The 26,745-nt window shown below is 39.1% G+C and overlaps 1 protein-coding gene across 4 annotated transcripts in view; it reads left to right on the forward strand.

Annotated features, from left to right (window-relative positions):
• Window positions 1-26,745, forward strand: part of LOC124151047 (cAMP-dependent protein kinase regulatory subunit) — a 191,260-nt gene that overhangs the window by 153,249 nt on the left and 11,266 nt on the right. For all 4 annotated transcript variants that reach the window (XM_046523338.2, XM_048400729.1, XM_046523337.2 and 1 more), the window contains exons 4-6: window positions 11,842-11,903; window positions 13,454-13,500; window positions 24,096-24,194. In XM_046523338.2, coding sequence (XP_046379294.1) covers window positions 11,842-11,903; window positions 13,454-13,500; window positions 24,096-24,194 — 208 coding nt within the window. The remainder of the gene's footprint in view (window positions 1-11,841; window positions 11,904-13,453; window positions 13,501-24,095; window positions 24,195-26,745) is intronic.

The following is a 26,745-nucleotide window of genomic DNA, read 5'->3' on the forward strand; positions in this document are numbered from 1 at the left end:
TGATGAATTTCAGATTCTGACGAAAGATTTTTGTTAAATCGTGTTATTCTGAACATTTTAAGCAGGAAATCGCGATCTATATTAAAAATATGGAACATCGTGGATGTATTGTGCTAGGTAATGAGCTGTGACAAAGATTTTTCATGCATATATTTTGACATTAAACATTGTGTCCAAGCCGAGAAATCGAGGTGTTGAAAGCCGAGATGTCATTTGACTTACATTACACACGATCGCAGGAAAAGATGGAAATAATAACTTAGAAGAAAGTTTGACAACTTTTACATTTAATTTTGTTGATTTTATGTATTACTTTGTATAATATATTAAAGATTTTCTTGAAACGTCTATATTTTGATCTTTGACATGTTCAATGTGGACCCTTTGTCGAAGTGTGTGTCCGAGAATTTTATTTTCAATGACAGTGCGGGAAATAGTAAATAATATTTAAATCTATCGATACAAAATGATGAATTGAAATGGAATATGTATTTCAGACATTGTGAATTATGATAGATTAAATAAATGAATGATATGACAGGTAGGTTAATAAAATCATATTCTATTTTGACGTGACTATGGCTTAGCCGGTGTACCGGCCTAAGGTGTTGAAAGAGTTAATACCTTCTTTCTAGTGTTTGAAGAAGAGTTCACTGTTTCCATCAAAGGTCAATTTCGACCAATGAAATTTATGCCTGGTTTACATAAAGCTAATTCCAAGAAATCTATAATAGAAATGTATGTAAACCGTCTTTATTCGTGACTAGACTTTCAAAAAATGGTGTTTTGAACATTCTATTTTTATGTTGGTACCAAATATTGTCATTGTTGCAATTGTTTGTGTATGTAATAGATTATATCCATAGATTTGTCCTTGTTTCCTGTTGAAATTATTCGCTTCATTATGTTCGTTCTGTGTTTGTACTGAGTTAGCCCTGTTGCTTGTCTCCTTGTGGTGTCACGGCAGACTGGTTTTTCCAGTACTTATAGTGCTTGTACTTCGAGATGACACTGGGTATCTGGTGGCCACAATGGCTGCTGAATATAAATATCATTTGGTTTATGCCCTTCAGGGATGACCTGATGGATTGGTTATCATAGCAACCACAGCACTGTGCATTGTTGCTCACACTATCAACCATTGGTTTGCTTGGTCTCGTCACAGTTACAGGGCATTAAGTAGTATTGCTGCTTTGCTACTGGTAGACTAGTACATGCTTACCCTTTTTGGGAACACCTGGTGTCATCACTGATTTTCAGTGATCCATTAATGTAATTTTCAACACTATTTTGCTTTTTACACCCAGTGGAATTAGTTTCGGCAGGTAATCAAGACTGATTCTTCTCAGGAGTTGGCATTTCATGTTTTACAGTTTATCCAATCATTAATTTCGAAAATATATAAAAGAATAAAACTAAAACTAGAATCCTTGCCACTTCTGAGATGTATTAAGTTCTCCCACACTATGCTGATGCTTTGTGGTAAAACTGAAATATTGTTCAAACCAGCATTAAACTCGCTCACTCACTCACTCACTCACTCACTCACTCACTCTCACTCACTCACTCACTCACTCACTCACTCACTCTCACTCACTCACTCACTCACTCACTCACTCACTCACTCACTCACTCACTCACTCTCACTCTCACTCACTCACTCACTCACTCACTCACTCACGTTGCAAGTGCAGCAGTTCAAGGCCGTCTTGGCTTATTGGATGAAATTGTCCGCCATTATCAGTCCATGTCACACCGTGATGACAATGGCAGTAATTGGGGTCCATCTACACATGGTGTTTAACCATGGAATGACCTTTTCCCAATGATATGTAAAGTAACACCCAACAGCGGGCCTTTGTTGGAGCCCTGACAGGGGCTTACTACAACACAACAACAGAGCTAGCCCTACTTTCACCATAAAGTGCTTGTCTAGACAGGAAAACCTATACCATATAGTTATATGTTCCAATATTCTTTCAAAGTGTCATTGAAATACCACTCGAGGTTCATATATTGAAATATGAAATCTAAACAAGGCTTGATAGTTTGGATTGGATCTCAGTCACAAGAAATGTTTCTTTTGAAAGGAGGCATGGGAAGACAAATGGTCTAAATTGGCCATTTACTGACTGTGGAAAGCAAATACGTTTCTTTCACCAGTTACATTGATGTAATGGTCTGGTATTTGTCATCCATTTTGCTATACAACTACTGTTAAACCCAAATGATTGAACCATGATTTTTCAAATTATTGCTGAAAATAATCTGATCTTAATTCATGAAAATTCCATGATGCTATGGAATACACATATGATGCTGCACATGCTCTAGTCACTTATGCTCTTGTCACTTATGCTTTAGTCACTTACGCTCTTGTCACTTATGCTCTAGTAACTTATTCTCTTGTCACTTATGCTTCAGTCACTTATGCTCTAGTCACTTATGCTCTAGTAACTTACGCTCTAGTCACTTATGCTCTAGTAACTTACGCTCTAATCACTTATGCTCTAGTAACTTACGCTCTAGTCACTTATTCTCTTGTCACTTATGCTTTTGTCCCTTATACTTCATTCACTTATGCTCTAGTCACTAGTGCTTCAGTCACTTATGCTCTAGTCACTTGTGCTTCAGTCACTTATGCTCTAGTCACTTGTGCTTCAGTCACTTATGCTCTAGTCACTTGTGCTTCAGTCACTTGTGCTTCAGTCACTTGTGCTCTAGTCACTTGTGCTTCAGTCACTTATGCTCTAGTCACTTATGCTTCAGTCACTTATGCTCTAGTCACTTATGCATTAATCACTTATGCATTAGTCACTTATGCATTAGTCAATTGCGCTCTAGTCACTTGTACTCTAGTCACTTATTCTCTTGTCACTTATGCTTCAGTCACTTATGCTCTAGTCACTTATGCATTAGTCACTTGCACTCTAGTCACTTGTACTCTAGTCACTTATGCTGTAGTCACTTACACTAGTGGTAAACGTCTTGAGACCTGTATCACTTTGAGATTTCTTCCCTCATAAGCTGGTCGTGACATAACCAGAATACTGTCCTAAGTGGTGTTAAACCCAACTCACTCACAAGTCACTTACTGTCTCACTGTCTCAAACCATGGTTTGCTGCACCAGAGATCATCCTTGGTTTAGTTTCACCTCATACCGTTAACTAGTGACTGCTTTAGCTTTGTCAAAAAAGCACAAGGGATATATACCGAAACTTTCTTTATTTGCTAGCCTAAGCTGACTGATTGCTCCTTCTGTCGTTGTTTTTATCACGTTCATCAGAAACTGTAAAAACTTGGACATGGTAGTTTCTCCATGTTTTATGATATTGACAATTTGTGTGATGATTAGTCAGCTGTGAACCTTTCCAAATAAGTGCATTTGATGTTAGAGGAAAATGAGAAATGCGACCTGGCATGATAAAATCAGAATTACAAACTTGATGTGCCGCACTTGAGCCGAAATGCAAATCACATGGCTTGTTTAGTGGAATCAGGGCCGATTTGCTGGATAACGGGATACCAAAGCACAAATGATAATATTTTATGATGGAGGTAGCCTTGTTTGGAGATTAGATCATACTTTCATTGCTGGAAACTTGGTAAAGGAGGTTGTTAAGGAGAGTTGGCAAACAGTATTTAGGAACAGATTCTCCAGAAATGAAGAGACATGTTATGGTGGATATGAGAGAAGAGAGGAATTTTTTACAAATGTTATTAGATCGAGTTTCTCAAGGCCCGACTTACTCTATTAGGACTGGGTATGCGGTAAAACCAAAGAATTCCGTCTTTCCATCCTTCCCATGACACTTTTTTGAGTGACCTATAAATTACTAGATAGATTCTTTTCAAACTTGGTACATGCTTTTTATACCTATAGGAGAGGTGCAGTGCAAAGTTTGATTTTAATATTTGAATTTTCTAAAGAAATACAGCTATTTTTCATGTTTTGACTTAGAATATTTTTACTTAACCATATGTGTGACCTATAACTTGAAAACTACAGATTCATTTCAAATTTAGAGAACAATTTCCATACTAATAGAAGAGGTGCATAGCCAAGTTTGATTTTGATAAGTGTTTTTTCTGAAAACATATGTTGTTTTTTATGTTTTGAACATAGAATAGGTTCTTTACTTCAACATTTGTGCGATATATAACTTGAAAGCTACTTCATGGATTCTTTACCAAATGGGGGCACAGTTTCTGTACCAATAGGAGAGTTGCTGTGCAAAGTTTGATTTCGAAAAGAGGATTTTCTGCGAAATATTTTTAGTATTATATCGGAAGTGTCAGTTAGTAGAAATGAAACAGTACATAGCTACATAGCTACAATAGCTTGCATCATTTTATGATTAATTCAATATTGGATTCAATTATTCCCTGGACAATGATTCATTATGATTTGAGTTTGATTTGATTTTTTTCAACACATCTCTCACAAGCCTGTCATGTGATTTGTGATTGATGCTTGTTCCTATGGCAACAGGAATTGCATTGACAAAGAAGGCATATTCATGCTCAGGTAACTTTCTGTAAAATGTTGGGAAACTGTAGCAGTGTTATGGGCATTCCAGTCTGCTGTCTGAATCACTAAACAATCACAGGGAAAATGTCTAATCATTCAAAACTGTTTCGCTTTATCAAACCAGCGGTTGTAACGGTTGGATGGAACAGGCATCAAAACCTATTTACACACGTTATTTCTTGTTCTATAAAATTGGTTTTCCAAATTGGGGAGAAGAAAAACCTTTTTGATGGGGATAATTGTTTTTCAAGGTCTTCAAGGTCAGTTTGTGTGGTTAAATGTTTTGATAGATGACAGTTTGTGAACGATACATTCAGATTCACTCTCTGATAGTTTTGACAGAAGACATTCTGTCCTTACCCTAAAAGTTGACATTTTCAGAAAGAGTGAGGTCATCGGATATTTTCGGTGAGGGTAAAAGATTAAGTGTAGTAACTGTCCTATAGTTTGCGTATTCGTATTTAAGAGATTTTCAATGCTGAATAGATAGTTGAAAGAACAGCATTTTCGCTGCATACCTGTGAGAAAAACAGTTTGGTCTTGCATCTTTATAATGTAACCTCATCAGAACAATGACGTTAGAGAAGGTTATTCTGGCATTTCAGAATTGCAGGTTATGTGTCTCTTTTGAATGAATACTAAAGTGTCGCTCTATGCATCATTCATGTGCTTGTGACAGACAATGTGTCATACCTTGCAGCTGGTTCAAGTTCTTCACTGAATATAGCTCTCAAAAGCCTCTCAAACCCATTTTGAAGGGACAGTAGTTGTGTGTAGGACAACATATCCAAGCCAACTTGAACAATATATGTCAAGTGTGATGAATATGTGGACTGTGTACCTAGAATGGTGGGCTGGGCTTCTTTGTATTTTATGTGCATTTATCATCCAAACCTGGCTCCCACAGGAGATATGCTTGGGTGAGATCAAGCGATATCTACATTGTAGATATCGCTGCAATGAATCACAATGTTTTGCAGACCATTGTGATGTCATTGGTTACCATGACGTCACACTCAAATGACATCACTAATCCAGGCTCTGCTACTGAAGCTGTTAGCAGTACTTTTTACACTTAATACACTGCTAATTACTGTCTACAAACTGAAAAAGTTAGGAGAATGATTTTGGATGATAAATAAAATCTCACACTTGTGTCTTTGATATCAAATATATCAACACTCGATAAAAGTGGAAAAACTCCACAGCAAGCCTCAGAGTTTTTCCACTTTTATCAACTCGTGTTGATATATTTGATATCAAAGACATGAGGGTGAGATTCTCTATGTGTTTATACTGTTACTTCTTGGCTTCTGGGGTCATGTGGACCCCGTGGTCTATAATGCATTAGGGACCAATACGTTTCGATTTCTTAGGGAATAGAGAAACTAGGATGTCAAGAAATAGATTCCAAAAATGATGCAAGTTTAATTAAGACTCGGGGTTTATACCTTAATTGTCTTAGCAAATAAAGCAGCGATACTTGAAGTTGATAAGTCTACAAGTTACCTTTGCCTTCCTTAGTGAGATGACTTCATTGTGAATCAGAGGTAGAAGTTGTTAACAGTTCGTTGCTCAGTGAAATGGCAGCATTAGAAATTGGCACTAGTCCTGTAGTCTTTGCCAAACTGCCCAATAAGGACTAGTAGAAATTTGCCATTTTTAAGGGTTTTGCTATGTGTTATCATTATAAGGCTTAGTAGACTAACACTGTTAGTTTCTACTTCTGATATTATTATGTTTTGTAAGTGTACCATTTTTGGGGGGAAACACTTGCTTATTGGTAACTCAGTTATAGAGTGGCTGCTTGATATTGATAATACGTGAGTAAACTCATACTAGAATCTGATGTTTCATCATCTTTTCAGCTGGTTCATTGTTACCCGACTGATGTTTCATCATTCATGTTTCATATTAACTTAATTCAACTGAAAGAAATAGTCTTAAAGGTCAAACGGATCTATTTCTTTCAATTCCCCCTTAAAGCAATAAAGTGTTCCATTGTTATTGAGATTGGAGTCCGGAGGGGCAGGCCTTATAGTCCACTGGTCAAGAAGCTATTAATCAACTATTTTCAATCTTCATCAACATCCTTCAGGATGTTGATGTTTGTCACCATCTTGGAGGGACAGGTCTGTAAGAACCAATATCAAGATTGAATGGACAGATCCATGTATTATGGACTCAAGGTAGATTAACCCTTTGATGCCCACAGAGTACAGATTGTTTACTGGCATGGGACCATTTCAGAGTTGAAGCATCTGACTAAAACTTGGATGGTTAACATGTGTGTTCCCTTGGGTCTTGGAGGGTTTAGGACAAAATGATATCATTGAGATGATCTGTTTGGTTGGCTTGGCTGATGATGGCTTGAATAATGGTTTTGATGATGACTACACATTCCAGTCTGCTTCTTGTCATCCTACGGGCAAGTTTTTAATATCATGGCCAATCCTGAAGTAATTTTGTTTTAGTGTGTAACACATGAGAGCCTTTAGTTGACATGACATTGTCTAGACCCCTTTTTACCTTGTGTGCAGCCCAGGGATTAATCTGAGGCCACAAGGCCACTCCTGTACAAGACTGAGAAGCCAATAAGGAACCATGCCAGTTTGATGGAGGTTTTATAATTTTGTCTTCTGATATGAAGTTATTAGAAAAATGTAATAAAATCACAAAATGTATTTTGAACTGTGATAGGCATTTAGTTAAACATTTACATCAAACAATCTTTTGTGAATGTCGATGGGACATTGTAGTGGGGAAGGGGCCCTGTTTATGTGTGTGACAAAGGAACGCTTTAGTCACAAACGATTCCTACACACAGCACAGCAGTGACTGTTTACTTCTGGGGATTGTTAAAGTCAAACTGATTGCATGCAAGCATGTGATGTATTGGTGATCAAAGCCCTGAATGGATTTCTTTGTTCCATGCTCTGTATTCTGGTTCTGCAGTGTTTGCAAGTGTTCTCATTGATGCAACACTGTGACACAAAGATGGAGTATAATGTGATTATAGCATACAGTCTGATTACATGCCTATGTGTATTGTTGGCTGTTATACTGTATTATCCAATACCTTTTATCCATAATGTATTCTTTCTCAGACAAATGGGGACCTTTAATATGTGGAACTATCAGACATAGAGACACATACAAGGAACATTTTTGTAATCTTAGTTTAGTTTAATTTCTTTCTAACAACCACGTTTCTGTCCCCCAGACACATAAATGGGATATAATGGTTGTATCCAGATACTTAAAACTGCGTTTAGAGATCATGGATACTTTGTGTCATTGAAAATGATGCAAGAGAAGTAAGCTACTGTATAACGGTCCATCGATTTGAGTAACTGCTTGCTGTATGGCTTCTCGTCACATCATGCAATTATTGACCCTTCAGTGGTTGATCTCTTAGGAGGTTCATCAAGCTTGTCGTAAATGCTGTCCTTTAAGTTTCTCCTCTGTAACTGTTGTCCTCATGTTTTCTTTACCTTCACTGGTTGTCTTCGAGTTGTCCTTCATTAACTCTTTAAATCTCTACTGTTAATTGTCTGTCATGATTGTTCTCCATGATTCTATAGTGTTCTATATGTCGTCCTCCATGCTTGTTCTATACGGTTGTCCTCCATGCTTGTTCTATATGTCGTCCTCCATGCTTGTTCTATATGGTTGTCCTCCATGCTTGTTCTATATAGTTGTCCTCCATGCTTGTTCTATATGTCGTCCTCCATGCTTGTTCTATATGGATGTCCTCCATGCTTGTTCTATATGGTTGTCCTCCATGCTTGTTCTATATGTCGTCCTCCATGCTTGTTCTATATGGTTGTCCTCCATGCTTGTTCTATATGGTTGTCCTCCATGCTTGTTCTATATGTCGTCCTCCATGCTTGTTCTATATGGTTGTCCTCCATGCTTGTTCTATATGGCTGTCCTCCATGCTTGTTCTGTATGGTTGTCCTCCATGCTTGTTCTATATGTCGTCCTCCATGCTTGTTCTATATGGCTGTCCTCCATGCTTGTTCTATATGGTTGTCCTCCATGCTTGTTCTATATGGTTGTCCTCCATGCTTGTTCTATATGGCTGTCCTCCATGCTTGTTCTATATGGCTGTCCTCCATGCTTGTTCTATATGGCTGTCCTCCATGCTTGTTTTATATGGTTATCCTCCATGCTTGTTCTATATGGTTGTCCTCCATGCTTGTTCTATATGGTTGTCCTCCATGCTTGTTCTATATGGCTGTCCTCCATGCTTGTTCTATATGGTTGTCCTCCATGCTTGTTCTATATGTCGTCCTCCATGCTTGTTCTATATGGCTGTCCTCCATGCTTGTTCTATATGGTTGTCCTCCATGCTTGTTCTATATGGTTGTCCTCCATGCTTGTTCTGTATTGTTGTCCTCTATGCTTGTTCTATATGTCGTACGCCATTCTTGTTCTATATGGCTGTCCTCCATACTTGGTCTGATGGTTGTCCTCCATGCTTGTTCTATATGTCGTCCTCCATGCTTGTTCTATATGGCTGTCCTCCATGCTTGTTCTATATGGTTGTCCTCCATGCTTGTTCTATATGGTTGTCCTCCATGCTTGTTCTATATGGCTGTCCTCCATGCTTGTTCTATATGGCTGTCCTCCATGCTTGTTCTATATGGCTGTCCTCCATGCTTGTTTTATATGGTTATCCTCCATGCTTGTTCTATATGGTTATCCTCCATGCTTGTTCTATATGGTTGTCCTCCATGCTTGTTCTATATGGCTGTCCTCCATGCTTGTTCTATATGGTTGTCCTCCATGCTTGTTCTATATGGTTGTCCTCCATGCTTGTTCTATATGGTTGTCCTCCATGCTTGTTCTATATGGCTGTCTTCCATGCTTGTTCTATATGGTTGTCCTCCATGCTTGTTCTATATGGCTGTCCTCCATGCTTGTTTTATATGGTCATTCTCCATGCTTGTTGTATATCGTGGTCCTCCATGCTTGGTCTATATGGTCGTCCTCCATGCATGTTCTGTATGGTTTTCCTCCAAGATGTCCTTGTGACATCCTCCATGTTGCCCTTTATGAATGTTAGTCTTGATCATGGTGCAGGATCTGGCTGCTGTGAAGCCTCAAGTGACCCCAATAATGAAGGCCATAGTTATAATGACTGGAAAGTTCTCTATTCTGCTCATGCCAGGGGCATCCGGAACCTTTTTGCTCCTAACCCAGCCTGAGTAGTGTCATTACCACACATCCTCAAAATGGTTGTCTTTATTCATCTGAGACCTATACGAAACATTCTTTCAGACTATGGAATGCCGCCCTGGGTGTTTCCTTGTCAATTATTGGTGTAGAATTTGCCATGGCAGGATTTGTACAGCAAATGGCTCTTTTCTATGCATGGTGATCTTCATAACATGTGCTCTTTGAAATCATTAGATCCAGATGGTCTGCATTAACACTCACCAAAATAGCAGTTATTTTGTTCTATTGGTTTGCTGCTCCAATTTGAGAACTGCATGAAATCTTGGCTGGTTATTTTGGAGACAGGGTTGTTAGGATAGATAATCCATGAGAGATACTCCATTTGTTCAGCAGTCATCGTAAACTTTGGCGAACATTTATCTATGATGTTTGTCTCCAGGCTATGTTTGAGATAAGATCATAGAAGAGAGAGACTAATTATATTTTGCCCTGATGCAGAGACAGTATCATATACCATCCAAACTAAATACTGTTTTTAACATTGAAGATAACCAAGGGCTTATAATTTTGGTTTCCTTAAAAAACTGTTATCTCAGCTCAGAGGTTTATGGATGTCACAGTGTTCTTTTTGACTGAGCTTCAAGCTTGACTCGAAAAAATATGTGTACTCACATCAACAACTATATTTTTATAAAGATTAATGTTTCTTTTCCCAAATTGTGTTACAATTATCCTTATTAATACCGGAACAGTCTGAAGGCAGCTATTACTGTCTGTCCTATATCTGGATTTCCCTGGCACACTGACCAGCACACTAAACCGCCATGTTGTTGGCCAGGGGAAAATAGCAGGCTTTCCTGCATGTCTGATGTAATTACGTCTACTGTCCATCTAGCCCGGTAGTTCAACTGAAGCACATTTGGGGCACCAACCATGTTTCACACACAAAATGTCAGAGCATTCCGGACATTTTATATGACAAACACTGTTTTGTACTAGTTTTCAGATTTATAGAAACTCTACATAAATAAATATAATGCAATGGTAACCAATGTTAACATTTAATATCCAGTTTTTGCTGAACACAAATTTTACCTTTTTATTTGAATTAGAACTTCACTACAGTTAACCAAGTCGCTATCTAAGTGCAATAATATGGAACGCGACGTTAAACCTCACCTTTTCAACTAAGGACTTTACAAGAATTACAAGATAGTTATTGTGAAGATTGAAAGAAAGATTCAGTCCTTATATGGTGGTCAAGAAGAGCTCGACTGAGAGTGTCCATTATGTCAGTAGTGTGATGTCTTGGTCGGATATTGTAGGTTTGGCACTGCCCTCAAAATAGAAATTAATACCGTATATCGCCGTCTGTTTTGTGACCCCACATATAAGGCAACACTCCTGTACAAGCCTTCAAAATCGATGCTAATTTATATACCCCATCTATAAAGCAAATCGGAATGAAGCACGTCACCAGTGCATACACAATCCCTACATTTGCTCAACAGAACTGGGGCGGTCGGGTAGCCTTGTGGTTAAAGCATTCACTCGTCACGCCGAAGACCCGGGTTCGAATCCCGACATGGGTACAATGTGTGAAGCCCATTTCTGGTGTCCCCCGCCATGATATTGCTGGAATATTGCTAAAAGCGGCGTAAAACCAAACTCACTCACTCAACAGAACTCTCATGTCCTGTCATGCCTAACAGGCCTTATATACTGCTAAAAAGAAGTTAACGAACACAGATCTTTCATATTACTACTTGTAATCTATCATGCCATGGCATATTAGCTATAGTGTGAAAGAATTGGGTGTTCTTTTACTTGTTTTGAGTAGTACATCTAATTTAACTTAAAACATAAATATATTTATATATAATGATAATACTTTCTCCAATTTGTTATATATATTATAAATTCATTAAAGTGTTTAAGTTAGAACATGTGCTGTGTGAGTGTTATCAGCATCCAGTTCTATAGGACAATGTTCGGTCAAGGAAGAGCCATGTTGACAAGAAAGAAGGAACAGCAATCAGAATTGGAGGTGTCGTTGACAATATGATGTCTGATGTTATCCAGTCAAGTTGATAATATTCAAAGGCAATCATGTTTTTCTTTTCAGTGATATTTTTGACGCCATGTTTCCAGTCCATCGGCATGCAGGAGAGGTGATTATCCAGCAAGGTGGGTACTGTCCTCTCATTACCAGGACTGGCACTGTCTTAGTAGCTGGGAGACGTGTGCAGAGGTGTGACCTATTGGCATTGTAGAAACCTGTGGTCATTGGTCACGTCCTGATTATGCAGACCTGTTACTCCTACGATTACTCCGTAGTTCCTACAGATTTCAAAAAACAAAAAAAACAGAGTAGGAATCCAAGTAAAGAAATTATGGAATTTGAGAATACCATATCAAGTTCTTAGCTGATGAAGGAATATTACTTCTAATTTGGAACGAAATACAGTAGATACCTATCTATGCACAAATAAATACAAAACTTTATCTAAATAAAAAATGTAATTGGTATAAATCATTCATTTGGTTGTTTTACCATGGGCACCGCCCTCTTTGAACCAGGTGTGCATGATGGTAGTTTGACCTATTGTATTAGGGGTTGTAAATATCGAGCAGATGCTTGGAATGGACAAATGAAATGCTTATGACCTAGGTCAGTTGATGTCAGCTAAGAGTCTACACAGAGATACATGAGTTCTGGCAGGGTGGTACTCCCTCAGAGAGGGGTCAGTCACTGGTTCACTGCAATGTGTCAGGTAGACCTGCCCACATGATGGTAAAAATGGCTACTGACAAATAGCTGAAACTATGGACAGATTTTTAGTGAACTACTGGTATGGCAAGTCAGGGGAAAATGGTCTGAATGTTTTTCTTGGTTTGTCAGCACCATACCCATGCATGCTCCTGATATCCTCCAAGTGAGAATCCCTACAGTCTGCATCACTTCATCTCCCACTTCATAACACCATGATGTAACTGTTTAAAGCAGCATTAAACCAAACTGACTCATTTTTTTGCTTGCCGTAAAAGGCGACTATGCTTGTTGTAAAAGGCGACTAACGTGATCGGGTGGTCAGGCTCGCTGACTTGGTTGATGCATGTCATCGATCCCAATTGCGTGGATCGATGTTCATGATGTAAATCACTGGATTGTCGGGTCCAGACTCGATTATTTACAGACCGCCGTCATATAGCTGGAATATTGCTGAGTGCGGCGTAAAACAACAAACCAAACCAAAAAATTCATTGATAGGAAGGAAATTCATGATACCATTTTTAAGATGCCTGTAGATTGGCACATATGTACACAGACACATGATTTCTCCAAAAAAAGGTGTTTGAAATATGCATACTTTTATAAAAAAAAATGTGTATTCCTATATTTTGATGTCTACAAAAGTAGTGTAGGCTCATCCTATTTTTTAAAAAAGTTGCAAATTGAAAACCACGCTTTTGAACATTAAAGAAAAAGGCCTATCCTCTACAATTTGAGAAAAGTCTTTGCCTTGTTTTGCCAAAGGAAACTAAGCTAGAGTACTGAATCTCAAGAGTAATGTGAAGAAACAATCTGATGTATAATCTCTCCATGAGGGAGGAGCTTTACTTGTCTTACAATTGTCTTTCAAGATTTCTTGTGATCCTCTGGCCTGTAGACTACTTTAAATAATACCACTGAGCTTTTTCCAAGTGTATGAAATATGTGTCTTCTCTCTCACCAGGTGACGAAGGCGACAACTTCTATGTGCTTGATCAAGGGGAGGTGGATGTAAGTATGTCTGTCTGTGGTACATTTAATCCCCAAGTACAGGGATTGCCAGGGATGTGTGTTAATGTTGGCTCAAGGATTGTCACTTAATGCACAAAAGTTTTCAAATGCCAAAAGATCTAAGAGTATGATAAAATGGTGTGTGGTTGAAAATTTGAAATCAATTTTGAACTTTTGTTCAGTGATTTGTGAGATGATGGAAAAGCTTCATGGGGGAAGAAGGAAGATTGAGTAATAATTTCCTCCCACTATCCACAGTTGCTCAGTGATCCAGAGAGATGCCTTGATGATAACTAGTAAAATACAGACGGATTGAAAATTACAACCATATCAAATATGTGGGCAAACAATAGTAAAAGCTCTCATGATTAATTGTTACCATATCTTGTCTATTTTATTCTCAAAAGTGTTCTTCAAAACATCATGAAACTTTCGTTTACTGTATTGGACATTACCTTCCACTTCAACAGGAACAGGTAATTTTGTGTCAGCAGCAAATGGATTTCCTTCCAATCCTGCGTTGTCATTGGCTAATAATACCCACTCGAAATCTTTTGTCAGAGTTATGTTTACATTAGTTTGGCAAAAACTATGTCTGGTACTCATCAATTCTGATCATGACCAGTACTGTCCTCATATGCTTGTAAACATATCTGGAGTGCTGGTTGCTGGTGATGTTCCAAGCCTGAATACCCAGGTATGTGTTAATAGCAAACTGAAATGCTTGTCTTCTACTGTGCAGTGTATGTTTTCATCAAGACTCTGTCTCAGGGACAAGTTAGTATTGACTTAGCAGAGATGGGTCTTGTCTTGTGGTCATGGTTGGTTTAGTGGTTTGGAGCGCAACTTGCTTTTTAGAGTTGTGTTCGTTTGTCAATGCTATGACCAAGCTGCTCGACTTGGGTTTGAATCCCGAATTCCCCTGTTCCTTTTGGTCTGTCCACACCTGTGACCATGGGCTTGATCAAAGCTGTGAACATCCACAACCTGCGTCCCTTTTGGAATTCTATACTCATTGATCTGACATATTGTGAAATAACTGACGAGCGGTGAAGATCTGGGGTAGATTAATTAGGCCTTAAGCAACCCATTCTTGCCGTAAAAGGCGACTATGCTTGTCGCAAGAGGCTGCTAACGGGATTGGGGGTCAGGCTTGCTGACTTGGTTGATGCATGTCATCGTAGTCCAATTGCGTGGATCGTTGCTCATGATGTCAGTCACTGGATTGTCTTGTCCAGACTCGATTATTTACTGACCGCAATCATATAGCCAGAATATTGATGAGTGCAGCGTTAAATAAAAAAAATAAAAAAAATAACTGACATATACTGTTTGAAGAGGTGTTCATTCACCCACTGATTCTTAACAAAATTATATCTGCGTTGACATTGGAAAGGTGTTATTTTCATCAGTTATATATTTTCAGAAATGTTTCAGAGAAGATTAAGATGAATTTTATTTTGTGAGATATCAAAGAAATGTTTTGGTATGATCAAAAAGTGTTCAGGACTTCTTCCGTTCTAGAAACTCAAGTTACTTTACCATGAGCTTAGGACAATTGTAAGGTGTAGCAGTGAGCTGCTGTGAACTGCTGGAGCTGTGCTGGCGAGCTGACTGAGATAGGATTATCCACATTGACATACAAAGACCTGAGTCTGGGCTGATAAACTGGTAGGATTAAACATCTCGGGGGGGGGTGGGGGGGGGGAGGGTTGTCTCCAATCTGACTGTGTGGAGGCATTGGAAACGATGTAGCTGGAGTTCTTTAAAAACCATGCCATTATTAGCATTATGTGTTTCAAATAAAGAATATGGAACAAGTTGCTGCAGAGTGCACATCAGACTGTATCCTGCCAATATTTATAGGCACCCCTGTGTTAGTTTGGGTCACTTGCAGGCCCATATGGATATATGGATATTACCAAAACAGTTTTACCACCTACCGGGTAATTTTAAAGGTAATCAACATGTGGTCATCAGTTTGCTCGGGCAGTCAGCGCTGGGATCAGTTTGTGGAGAGGTCCTCTTGAACAGAACTGACCTAATTTTCCATCACTGCATTAGAAGGAGACTTGATCAACACTATTGGTTAAGAGCTCTACACCAACACTCTCCTTGTCAGGCCCCCTTGACTTGCTCTCAGAGGACATGGTGACTTGGAGACATGAAAATGTCAGAGTAAAGATTATGTCTCCCTGCCCAGAGTGAGTCTCCTGGATGAATACATTCCTGGAAGGTTCCTATTCATTCACAAAATGGATTGAAAAAAAATTGTTATCTTACTGTATGATTTCAGTTCATATAAATTAGATTCTCTCTTGCTCTCACTCTCTCCTGAAATGGACTGAGAGCGATGCAAGACACCATTACCGCTCCACTAGCCCATCTTGTCAAGGTGATTGCTGCACAAATAGCATCCTCTGTAATTACCTACCTTTTTTGCAACCATCAGTTTCATCAATTTGTTCTGCAAGAGCTTTGCAAAATGAAGTCGTAAATGTGTTTGTCAGGAGGTAAGTGAGTTATGGCCCTGACTCCCCTTTAAACAATCACCTGTTTACTTGGACCTTTTCATACCATTTGCTTCCAAGATGGTGAAGTTCAAAATTTGTAATTGAAAACAAGAATCTCTGATAGTTTGTTAGGATTTTTTACCCTTAAGAAAATTTGTTTGTTTTTGTTAAAACTAACTTTGTAATGAGTTTTGAATCTGAAATGTTCATTGTTTGACAACTGAGAATAAGAGGAAATTGCAGAAGATTGATTTAAACGAAAGATGGTAGTAGGGCTATGTTTGATGTTCAGTCATGGCTTCCTTCCAATCGGGAAGTGCATAGTTATCAGGTCAGGAAAAATCAGAGAAGTTTAGAAAATAGGCAGATATATCGCGGAAGAATCCTGCTTGAATTCTGACCATAGTGTGAGTTAGTATTCCTCACTTCTCTTGTGAAGTGCTAATCTAAATTAACTCTGCATAACTTGATTGTTAATCAAAGTTAACAAAGAAGTAACTTGTGAGTGATGTCATGTTTAATATTGCGACAAAAGAAGAATAACATGAATGTCTTTAAACCTTTGCTTAATTTTGGACTTCCCAAAAGAAAGTTTTTGGATGAAACTCTACCCAAAGGTTAACTAATGACCGGCACTGATGGTTTAGACAATGCTGGCTGGCCTAGCTCACTTCCTGCTGTGTGGTGGTGGTAGTGTAAATATAGCTTGTCTGTGCAGGAGAAGAACCAGTCTAGATTATCCACCAAAACAGATTCCATTTGGTGGAAGGGGCAAAATAGCGGTGAAAATTATATGAAACTGTTGACCATGCTCTGATGGATCCTTTACCAAGAGAAACCCATGGGGAGGTGGGAAGTATTGACTGAGAGAAAGATGGAATACAAGTGATTATACTTTTGTATTATTAATATCCATAAGTCACAGCTTGCCAAGCCATGTAATATATGTTGATTGTATTACTCATTGCAAGTTATCCAAAGGAAAGCTGTTATTTCCTTCCAGCCACAGGATATTACTGACAGAGTTATAGGACACATGCAGCCATCCATCACACCCTGTGGAATAAATGTTGATGGGTGGACTTTATGAAGTCCACATGGCTTACTGTATGTTGCTACTAGGAAATTGTTTGTGGCTGCAGGGAAATATGTGAATATATAATGACATGACACCAGAATGCCTATCAAAGACATGCAATGATCTTTTAAAACATTTTTCTCTCTCTCAGTTTTATATGTCCATCAATTGCCACCCGTGTCTTATTCAGGAGAAAATTGACATGCCTTTGCATGTGTTTATGGTTGTGCCACCAGTGTGGAAAAATTCACTCACCTTTTCATGAAAACCTGGTATTATCACTATTTGATAGTGATTCAATAAAACATGCTTATGATATTGTCAGATTTGTACAATGGCCTCTGCTTTTATCAGGGATTTTTTATTATGGGAACGGTTTTGACACTTTTATTTAAAGAAATAAAGATGGAAAGCAAGAGGTTTGTGTTAAATGAAATGCAAGAAAGGCTGTGAACGTTTGCAGGGGTCGAATCTTCAGCAGATCCACAAATTTTAGTAACCACAAATTTGTTAAAATCTGATGGCTCCATTACAAAAAAGATTCAGCTGAAAAGGAAAATCTCCATTCTCATCCCTGTATTTATTACAGCGACTACTCCCATGAAGGCATAAGAAGAGCTTGACCATGGAGTGTACAGTTTATTTATTACAGCGACTACTCCCATGAAGGCATAAGAAGAGCTTGACCATGGACTGTACAGTTTATTTATTACAGCGACTACTCCCATGAAGGCATAAGTAGAGCTTGACCATGGACTGTACAGTTTATTTATTACAGCGACTACTTCCATGAAGGCATAAGAAGAGCTTGACCATGGAGTGTACAGTTTATTTATTACAGCGACTACTTCCATGAAGGCATAAGAAGAGCTTGACCATGGACTGTACAGTTTATTTATTACAGCGACTACTTCCATGAAGGCATAAGAAGAGCTCGACCATGGACTGTACAGTTTATTTATTACAGCGAAAACTTCCATGAAGGCATATGGGAGCTTGACCATGGACTGTACAGTTTATTTATTACAGCGACTACTTCCATGAAGGCATAAGAAGAGCTTGACCATGGACTGTACAGTTTATTTATTACAGCGACTACTTCCATGAAGGCATAAGAAGAGCTCGACCATGGACTGTACAGTTTATTTATTACAGCGACTACTTCCATGAAGGCATAAGAAGAGCTTGACAATGGACTGTACAGTTTATTTATTACAGCGAAAACTTCCATGAAGGCATAAGAAGAGCTCGACCATGGACTGTACAGTTTATTTATTACAGCGAAAACTTCCATGAAGGCATATGGGAGCTTGACCATGGACTGTACAGTTTATTTATTACAGCGACTACTTCCATGAAGGCATAAGAAGAGCTTGACCATGGACTGTACAGTTTATTTATTACAGCGACTACTTCCATGAAGGCATATGGGAGCTTGACCATGGACTGTACAGTTTATTTATTACAGCGACTACTTCCATGAAGGCATAAGAAGAGCTCGACCATGGACTGTACAGTTTATTTATTACAGCGACAACTTCCATGAAGGCATTTGGAGGGCTTGACCATGGACTGTACAGTTTATTTATTACAGCGACTACTTCCATGAAGGCATAAGAAGAGCTCGACCATGGACTGTACAGTTTATTTATTACAGCGACTACTTCCATGAAGGCATAAGAAGAGCTCGACCATGGACTGTACAGTTTATTTATTACAGCGACAACTTCCATGAAGGCATAAGAAGAGCTTGACCATGTACTGTACAGTTTATGTTTTATATGACTAAATAAATGATCAATTTTCATTATTTTCTTTGGTAGAATTTCTAATTAAAGGACACTTTACTATCTGTCATGCTGTGGAACCTTTCAGCTGGTTCCTGCTAATTGGCTGATGAAATGATGGAGCTGGCAAAGCCTTCCCTATTATTGACATGGCTATAAAGTCCCAGAAGTGTCAGTAGATGTGAGATTGTGACATCTTTCACATAATGGTCTATGCCCATCAAAGGCGTGGAAGTCTTCGCACACTGCGTGGTGGCACGGGCTGCCACAAGTCATACCCTTCTGAGACTTCGCTGCAACAAGCCTCTGTGCAAGAGAAACAAAACGTGTGATTGGCTCTTAAATGCGATTACTAATTTGCAGCAGCTGAACAGTGATAGAAATCATGGCAATGAATTCATGGCCGCTTTATTTAACTGCCTTCAGGGAAGATTACAGTAATGAAATAGTGATAACTTTGAAGAGGCAATTTCCAGGGATGTTTGCAGCCGTTTTTCCCAGCAAATGCTTCAAATGGAAGCTTAGCGCTTCACTTCTTCAGGGGCTTTATCTGTAATATTTTGGTTGAGGAAAAAACATTTGAGGAGCTTATCATTGCATCGGACTCAGTTAGTTCCCTCTTCCTGGCTGTTTTAGGCCAGAATAAGACTTGTGAATTTTGTAACAGATCCCAGGAGGTTTTATTTCTGTGGGAAATGTTTTTCTCTCTCTTCAGTCATGTGGTATTTTCATCCGAAATTAAGCTGTGACTTTACGAGATGCTGAGTTGACTGTTGCTGTTGATTTCAATGCCAGCAGGTGATTGACACTTTGGTAGTCCCTTGTAATAGGAGACAATGGACATAGTGTCAATCCATTTGATTTGAGGACTAAAGGTGAATAAGAAAAGTGTGGAACATGCAGTTAATCTTTGATCACAGAGTTTTTAAGAAATAGCTGACCCGCAAAGGATTTTGAAGATTTCCAGCACCAACAAGTTTTTTCACATTTGAAATATGTCACAGAACCACTTGATAGTTCTTGATTTTTAAAAATATTAGATTATTGTAGAGATGGTTAAAAAAGTAGATAGGCTGCCAGTGGTTGTACATAGATACTCATGAGGATATCTCATTGGTTGAATTTTGTTTTAATTCCAAAAAGTAAAACTGATTGATTTACGATTTGTCATTTATGAGCTTTGTCAGTGTTGATATAAATTTTCATATCCACCTTTTGAATATGAATATATATTGATGAGGTCTAGTGAACAAGGTGAGCGTCATGACTTTTCGGTATATGGACTGTTTCCTTTACAGCTTTGTTATTGCATTACATGGTAGGAAGAATATAGCGTAGTTAATCTGTCATGCCACATGGAACTGTTATGAGATCAGGGACTACTGGCGAGTACAGTCTCTGCATGAAACCCACCAGCGTATGACACACAACGTGTGCAGTCATCGACTGTGTACACTCACCAGCATTTGAAATGCTGCTAGCTTCCTCCAGGGGTCACTCTGCTCCAAACTTTTCTGAAACTTTCTACTCCTCTTCAGCATGGTGATAAATAACTAGTTCATTTCAAGACTCACTACATTTCTTTTGACATATATATTTATTCTAAACTGACAATAGACAAATGAATGTAACATGTATGGACTCGAAACAGGTTTTTTTCAAAGGACATGAAGAGTTGAATCCTCCATCTTGAGTTCACTTTGCACATTTCATTACGCCATGCCATTTGTTGGTAAGTACCACTGACAGCTAGTCATGTCTTCACATTTCATGGCGGACTCACTATTGAGGTGATTGCACTTCCTCAAGGTATGGAGGTTCTTCCAGAAACCATTAATGGTTCTTACCTTGGATGTCCTTCCTTCGGAGCGGATGCAAGAGGGTGACACTGAAAACTTGAATTAGCCTCCTTTCAGAAGGCTACATCTGGGATGCTGTCAAATCTGCAGAGGCTTGAGTTAGGGAAACACGATGTTGAGGTTGGCTGTTTCTGTCAGTGAGCTGCCTGCCAGATTGGCTGTTACAGACTGGAAGAAGTCCATGCAGCTTGATGGAAGCTGTTGTTGCAGGGTGCCATTGTGTGGCTTGTAATCAGAACGTGTACACACCTGTTGAAGACCACTTTAGAAAAAGCAGATGAGGAGAGTAGCTGTGAGTGGTTGTAAGGAATGAAGGACTCGATTTGAAGGACACTTGAGAAAATAGTCAATTTGACAGATCGTCCTGTCGAGAAGGTTTTAAGTGATCCAAAATTGTGTTCTTATTAAGATGCACTTTCAGAAGTTTTTGGTAACTGTTATAATTTTTGTCAGTGTTATTAAGTGAATTGGTGATGTTGGTCTGTAGAATCCTGCTAAATTGTGTGTTAAATTTGGTATCACCTGACATTATTCTTCTCAGTGCTCCAGATATAACCTGCCATCAAGATCCTTACTATTTCCCACTGAGTCCAATATCTCTTACCCTTTTAGAATGCTTTGCGCAAATTCAATGTGGCTTTAAAGCAAGTCGGGTAGAAATTAGTGGTCAAAGGTCATAGTAAGTCGGATAAAAATTTGTGTGACCTACATCAATGTCTGCTGATTCCCAAAACATGAAGGCTCACACTGAGGATAGTCAGCACATTGATACTACTCAACATTTGCTAAGGACCACACCTTTGACTGAAGACGACTATTCTGGTCCTCAGCAAATGTTGACTACTATATGTGGACAGACTCAAAGTAGCCCCATGAGTGTGAATCAAGTGTAACCTTTATGTACTGCCATACAGACTCTTACCAACCACTCAGGACAATTGACAGTGTGGAGAAGGAAGTCATCCTGCCCTGGGCCCTACAGCCATCAGGCAGTGAGAGCTTAACATGCATCTGATGGTCATAGAGCCGTGTCTTCAGGCAACAGCAATTGCAGGTTGAAGAGAAGGGCAGATTTTAGGAAGCATTTCTTTTGAAAGTCATTGACTTTCGAATCATTGGGGTTTGACGGTGCTGCAAGATAGGAGATTTTAAGATTACGTTTCTGCTGGGGGGAGTTAGGTGATGAACTGACCTTGTGACATTAGTGTTTCACAATTTTGCAAACGCTCTTTCTTGGTTGCTACAATAAAACTAAGTGATACACCCGGAATCATTTTCTTACACACTCTTTCACACTTGATTGTAGGGTAAAACATGTTCGAGGGTTTTAAATCTCATAGAATGCAAAGAGGAAGTGGTTTGATTTTTCTTATTATGAACTGAAACAACATTTATCAACAACTTTAAATTTCATGAACCTCAGGAAACAGGTATAAAATATCTCTTGCATATGTATATGTACTTGAAATTGAAATTCTTAGAAGCGTTTTGGTTTTTCTTGGCTACATATACAATGGTTGCAAGTTCAGTCTACTGAAATGTAAGGAAGGCATTTTGGGTTATAGTTTACATCATTCCTCACATTTCCTTATGTAGATTGTGGTCAAATACAAAAAAAAAGTCTCGTGAGGCACACTCACATGTTACAGTATCAGGGGAACTTGTATGTATGAAATCCCTGGGATATTGCAACATCCCCGTATGAGATTTAACCCGACTAGAGGACAGTACCAGATTATCACAGGAGGATTGTTGCGTTTCATTCCTAGAAAGCAGGTAGTTACAACGTGTGAAGCCCATTTCCATTGTCCCCTGCCATGATATTGCTGGGATATTGCTAAAAGCAGCTAAAATCCAACTGTCTCTCGTCCCTAGAAAGACTAGTCAGTCAATTTCCTTTGATACATGAACATTCATTCAGCTTCTAAAGTAAAAATGTTTGAATACTATTTAGTCTATCAGCCAGACTAATTCACCTATTCTCCATCAAAAAGGTCATTTGGAGCAATGAGCGTTTCTCATGAAGTACCTAACTGGAACTAACCACTCTTCCTTTGACCCTGATAGATAAAGATGTCCGACCCCGTCTAGCTGTACTTTCTTCATCAGCTTCTCTTCAGCATCTGCTCCGGCACGAGATACCAATTTTTTGCCCTAATTGCTTCATTTTCATCAAGGTTTAGTTTTGATTACCCTTGGGAACTACATAAATGCTCTGAATGGGTGAAATATGTGTCATTGACCAGCACTTGTACCATAGGGGTAGGGAAGAAGTGGCTGTGTTCTGTCCAGATTTGGGGTTCATTGCATAGCAATGGCAATGATTGTGTCTGGTGTGAAATTGTAAAGTCTGTCATTGGAGCTCCTTGACATAAAATTACCGGAACCTTCTTTGGGAAACCATAGATGTTCTTCAGTTATAACTGTAAGTTGTCCTGTAAGTTGATTTAAGAAGTTAAATCTTGTTGCCTGACAGTGTCTTTGTATTGCTGTCAGGGCTGTTCCATGTCCTAACCTGTAACCACTTCCTTCTGTTCAGTCAACTGTTTTGTGTCTCACAGATCTTATTATCATTTCCTGCCATCTTCATAGAGCGCCAGGGGCGGTCGGGTAGCCTAGTGGTTAAAGCGTTCGCTCGTCACGCCGAAGACCCGGGTTCTATTCCCGACATGAGTACAATGTGTGAAGTCCATTTCTGGTGACCCCTGCCGTGATATTGCTGGAATATTGCTAAAAGCGGCGTAAAACCATACTGACTCACTCACTCACAGAGCTTCAGTACAAGTCAACTTTATCCTCTGTGTATCAGTACTCCGGATTACACACAGAAACCATTCAAGATATCTTTGTGCCATTATGCATGCATTCCTATTTGTTATTTATTTACAGAGCAGAACTCACACGTATATATACGAGACGTCTCATAATCTTGATGAAGTTGCAGCACTCTGATATCTTTTGGCTGTTATGTGTGCAGTACAGGAGAGGTGCCCTTATGAAACCTAGTTGCAAACTTACGTATGGTATTGGTTTGAATCTCTGTTTGTCGAGGTGTGGTGAGGTAGCTTAGTGGTTAAAGTATTGCTTGTCACATCGAAGGCCCGACACGGGTACAATATGTGAAGCCCATTGTGGGTGTCCCCTGCCGTGATATTTCAGGAATATTGCTAGAAGCAGCAAAAATCAATACACTCACTCACTAATCAGCAATTTTCATTTCTGATCCTAAAGTAGTGGTCTGGAAGACAATGATTAGACTGGGAAGGATTCAATACGTTCAGTGGATGAGTTGAATCAGTCTGTGGAATCCAATATAATCTGTGTTTGCTGCTGTCTTACAGTGTGTTTTTTGTTTCAGATCTATGTGAATAGCGAGCATGTAACAACAATAGGTGAGGGTGGGAGTTTCGGTGAACTGGCCCTCATCTATGGAACCCCCAGAGCAGCTACAGTCAAGGTGAGTCTCAGCAGGAGAACACTGTGGAGGATAGGTCCACAGCAAACTATGCTTGTTGTAACAGGTGGGTGAATCGATTGGATGGTCATGCTTGGTGACTTGGTTGATTGCAGTTCATAATTCCCTGATAACAGGGAACATTGCTTGTAATACCTTCACGGTTTGTCTGGTCCCGACTCAATTATTTTCAGGTTTCTATGCACCCGTTATGATCTGGGTCAGAATTGGTCTTCAGCAACCCATGCTTGCTGGAAAAGGCGACTATGCTTGTGGTAATGGGTATTCATGATGAAGGTCTGTGGGAATGAGAATGTATGTTGGCAAGGTGGAGTCACAGTTTCATTAAGGATGTGATCAGAAAGACATTAATACAACTAGAGAACTTACAGTCTGAGATTCTATTTACCTTGACTGGATTTCTAGTACAAAGTGACAGTAGTTATTCTAGAGTGTTGTCCTAGTGACACACATCTTGTATCTATTGTCAGTCCAGTCACCTCATACCCTTACCACAGACGATTGGGTAAGATGTAACCTCAACCTAGTATCTGTAATTTGTAGGGTAACTGGTGTCAGTGGTATGAGTAAATGTACTGATACTGTTAGGGTCTTGCCCGCAGGATGCCAACAGTACTGATTGGCACATCTCAGAAGAACTGCCTAGTCCTATAAATTGACTAAGTAAGTGGATACGTTTGGTCTTTGAGAGACTTATACTTTGTAGAATGGGGGATTTTGAATTCAAGATGTTAATTCAGAGTTCTCTCATGTCCTGAAGCCCATTGTAGTGATACTGATGCAATGACATCGATTCTGTGGTTGTATGAGCTAGGAGAAGACAATAATCAATATCAGGTAAATTATTGTGAAGTCCCGACGTTTATTGTTGTCGACTGCCGATGTAAATCTTTCTCTTTGAACATTGATGGAATATAATCTTCATTGAAACAAGCAAGTTGATAGTATTTGTGGGATTTTATCAGCTTCAGTTTGAATTATTACTGAAAATCTGATTGCAAGAAAATAACATATTCTTACTGATCTATTTTCTATTATTTAACATAGTTGCAGGGGCGGTCGGGTAGCCTAGTGGTTGAAGCGTTCGCTTGTCACGCCGAAGACCCGGGTTCGATTCCCGACATGGGTACAATGTGTGTAGCCCATTTCTGGTGTCCCCCGCCATGATATTGCTGGAATATAGCTAAAAGCGGTGTAAAACCGTACTCACTCACTAACATAGTTGCAGGTTTCCCATACTAATCTACCCTTAATGTGGTTGAGGTTTCCATACAGTTCTCATAACCTTTGGTCCAATACACAGGAAGTACTGTGCTCAGCTCAGTGGCAGTCACCTGGGCTGCAACTAATGAGGACTACAAACTCTACGAAATACTTTTTTAAGCCATGTGAAATGGAATAACAAGTTTTAAGACTTAGGATTAGCCATTCAACAATATCAGATATGTTATTGTTAAGCAGTGAGAACCAACATTACTTCATGTACAATGGAAGAGTCCAAAATCAATTATCTGCTACACCTTGTAACTGTGAAATCAATGCTTTTCTTTTGAGGAGGTATATATAATGCTGTCGAAAATAACTTGAAACCCAACAAACATAATAGAAATTACAAATTAGGTCCATTGTGTTTTGAAGAGAAACCTTTGTAGAGGCTATCATTATACTTTGTGAAGACGCCATCATGCAGCCAGAAAATAGCTTATCTGTGAAGTAACCCGGTTGTGTTCAGCCCAAAATACACTGAAGGCATATAGTAGTTAGGTTTCCCGGCTTTGTACAGACCGAGATTCTCTGACAGTAAGAAGCCTTGTCTTGGTCTTCTGGCGTCATTGTCCTTCCAGAAGGATACCAATAATGTCTTCAGTTATGATCAGAGCAGAGTCAAGAGGCTGACAACAAATTGCTGGCTTGTTGAAGACATAGGGTAGCGTTAGCTGGGGGCAATACAGAACTGTCATTCCAACCGGGCTCACTAAATACTTCAGGTTCGTGTTTACCTGTTTTAGGCTTGGATGGTCTTATTGACCTTCTCAAGCTCATGCTCATTTCCTTTTTCGCCTTTTGTAAGATATTGTTTGTCAGTGGAATTGAATCATGTCCACAATCAGTAATTGCTGGAAAGTTGTCATCAGTGCACTATTGAGTAAAATTAATTAAATCCAAGAACTAAGGGGCCACAGTTTTCTTAAAAGGTGTCAGACTTATATGTGTCTTTTGCATTGCTCGTAAAGTCTTAGCTAATGAATCTATTGGAATGCCATACAATGAACCTGCATACATTAATTAGGAGAAAATATTAAGAAAAAGTAATTACCAATGCTCTGTTCTAATACTGTCTGAGACCAATTACCTAATCATGATCAGTTTTTTATACTGTTACACAAACATTCCATACCCAATTTTCTCGAAAGTATTGATGCATATGCTCTCATTATGTTTCATCTGGACATTGATACATAGGCAGATAGGATAAGGGCGTATGAGCAAACGGCCAGTGTGGACAAACATGCCCAAGCACTTCCAGATTGCT

The sequence above is a fragment of the Haliotis rufescens genome, unplaced genomic scaffold (assembly GCF_023055435.1).
Source record: "Haliotis rufescens isolate VD_foot unplaced genomic scaffold, xgHalRufe1.0.p SCAF_20, whole genome shotgun sequence".
Classification (NCBI taxonomy): Eukaryota; Metazoa; Mollusca; class Gastropoda; order Lepetellida; family Haliotidae; genus Haliotis; species Haliotis rufescens.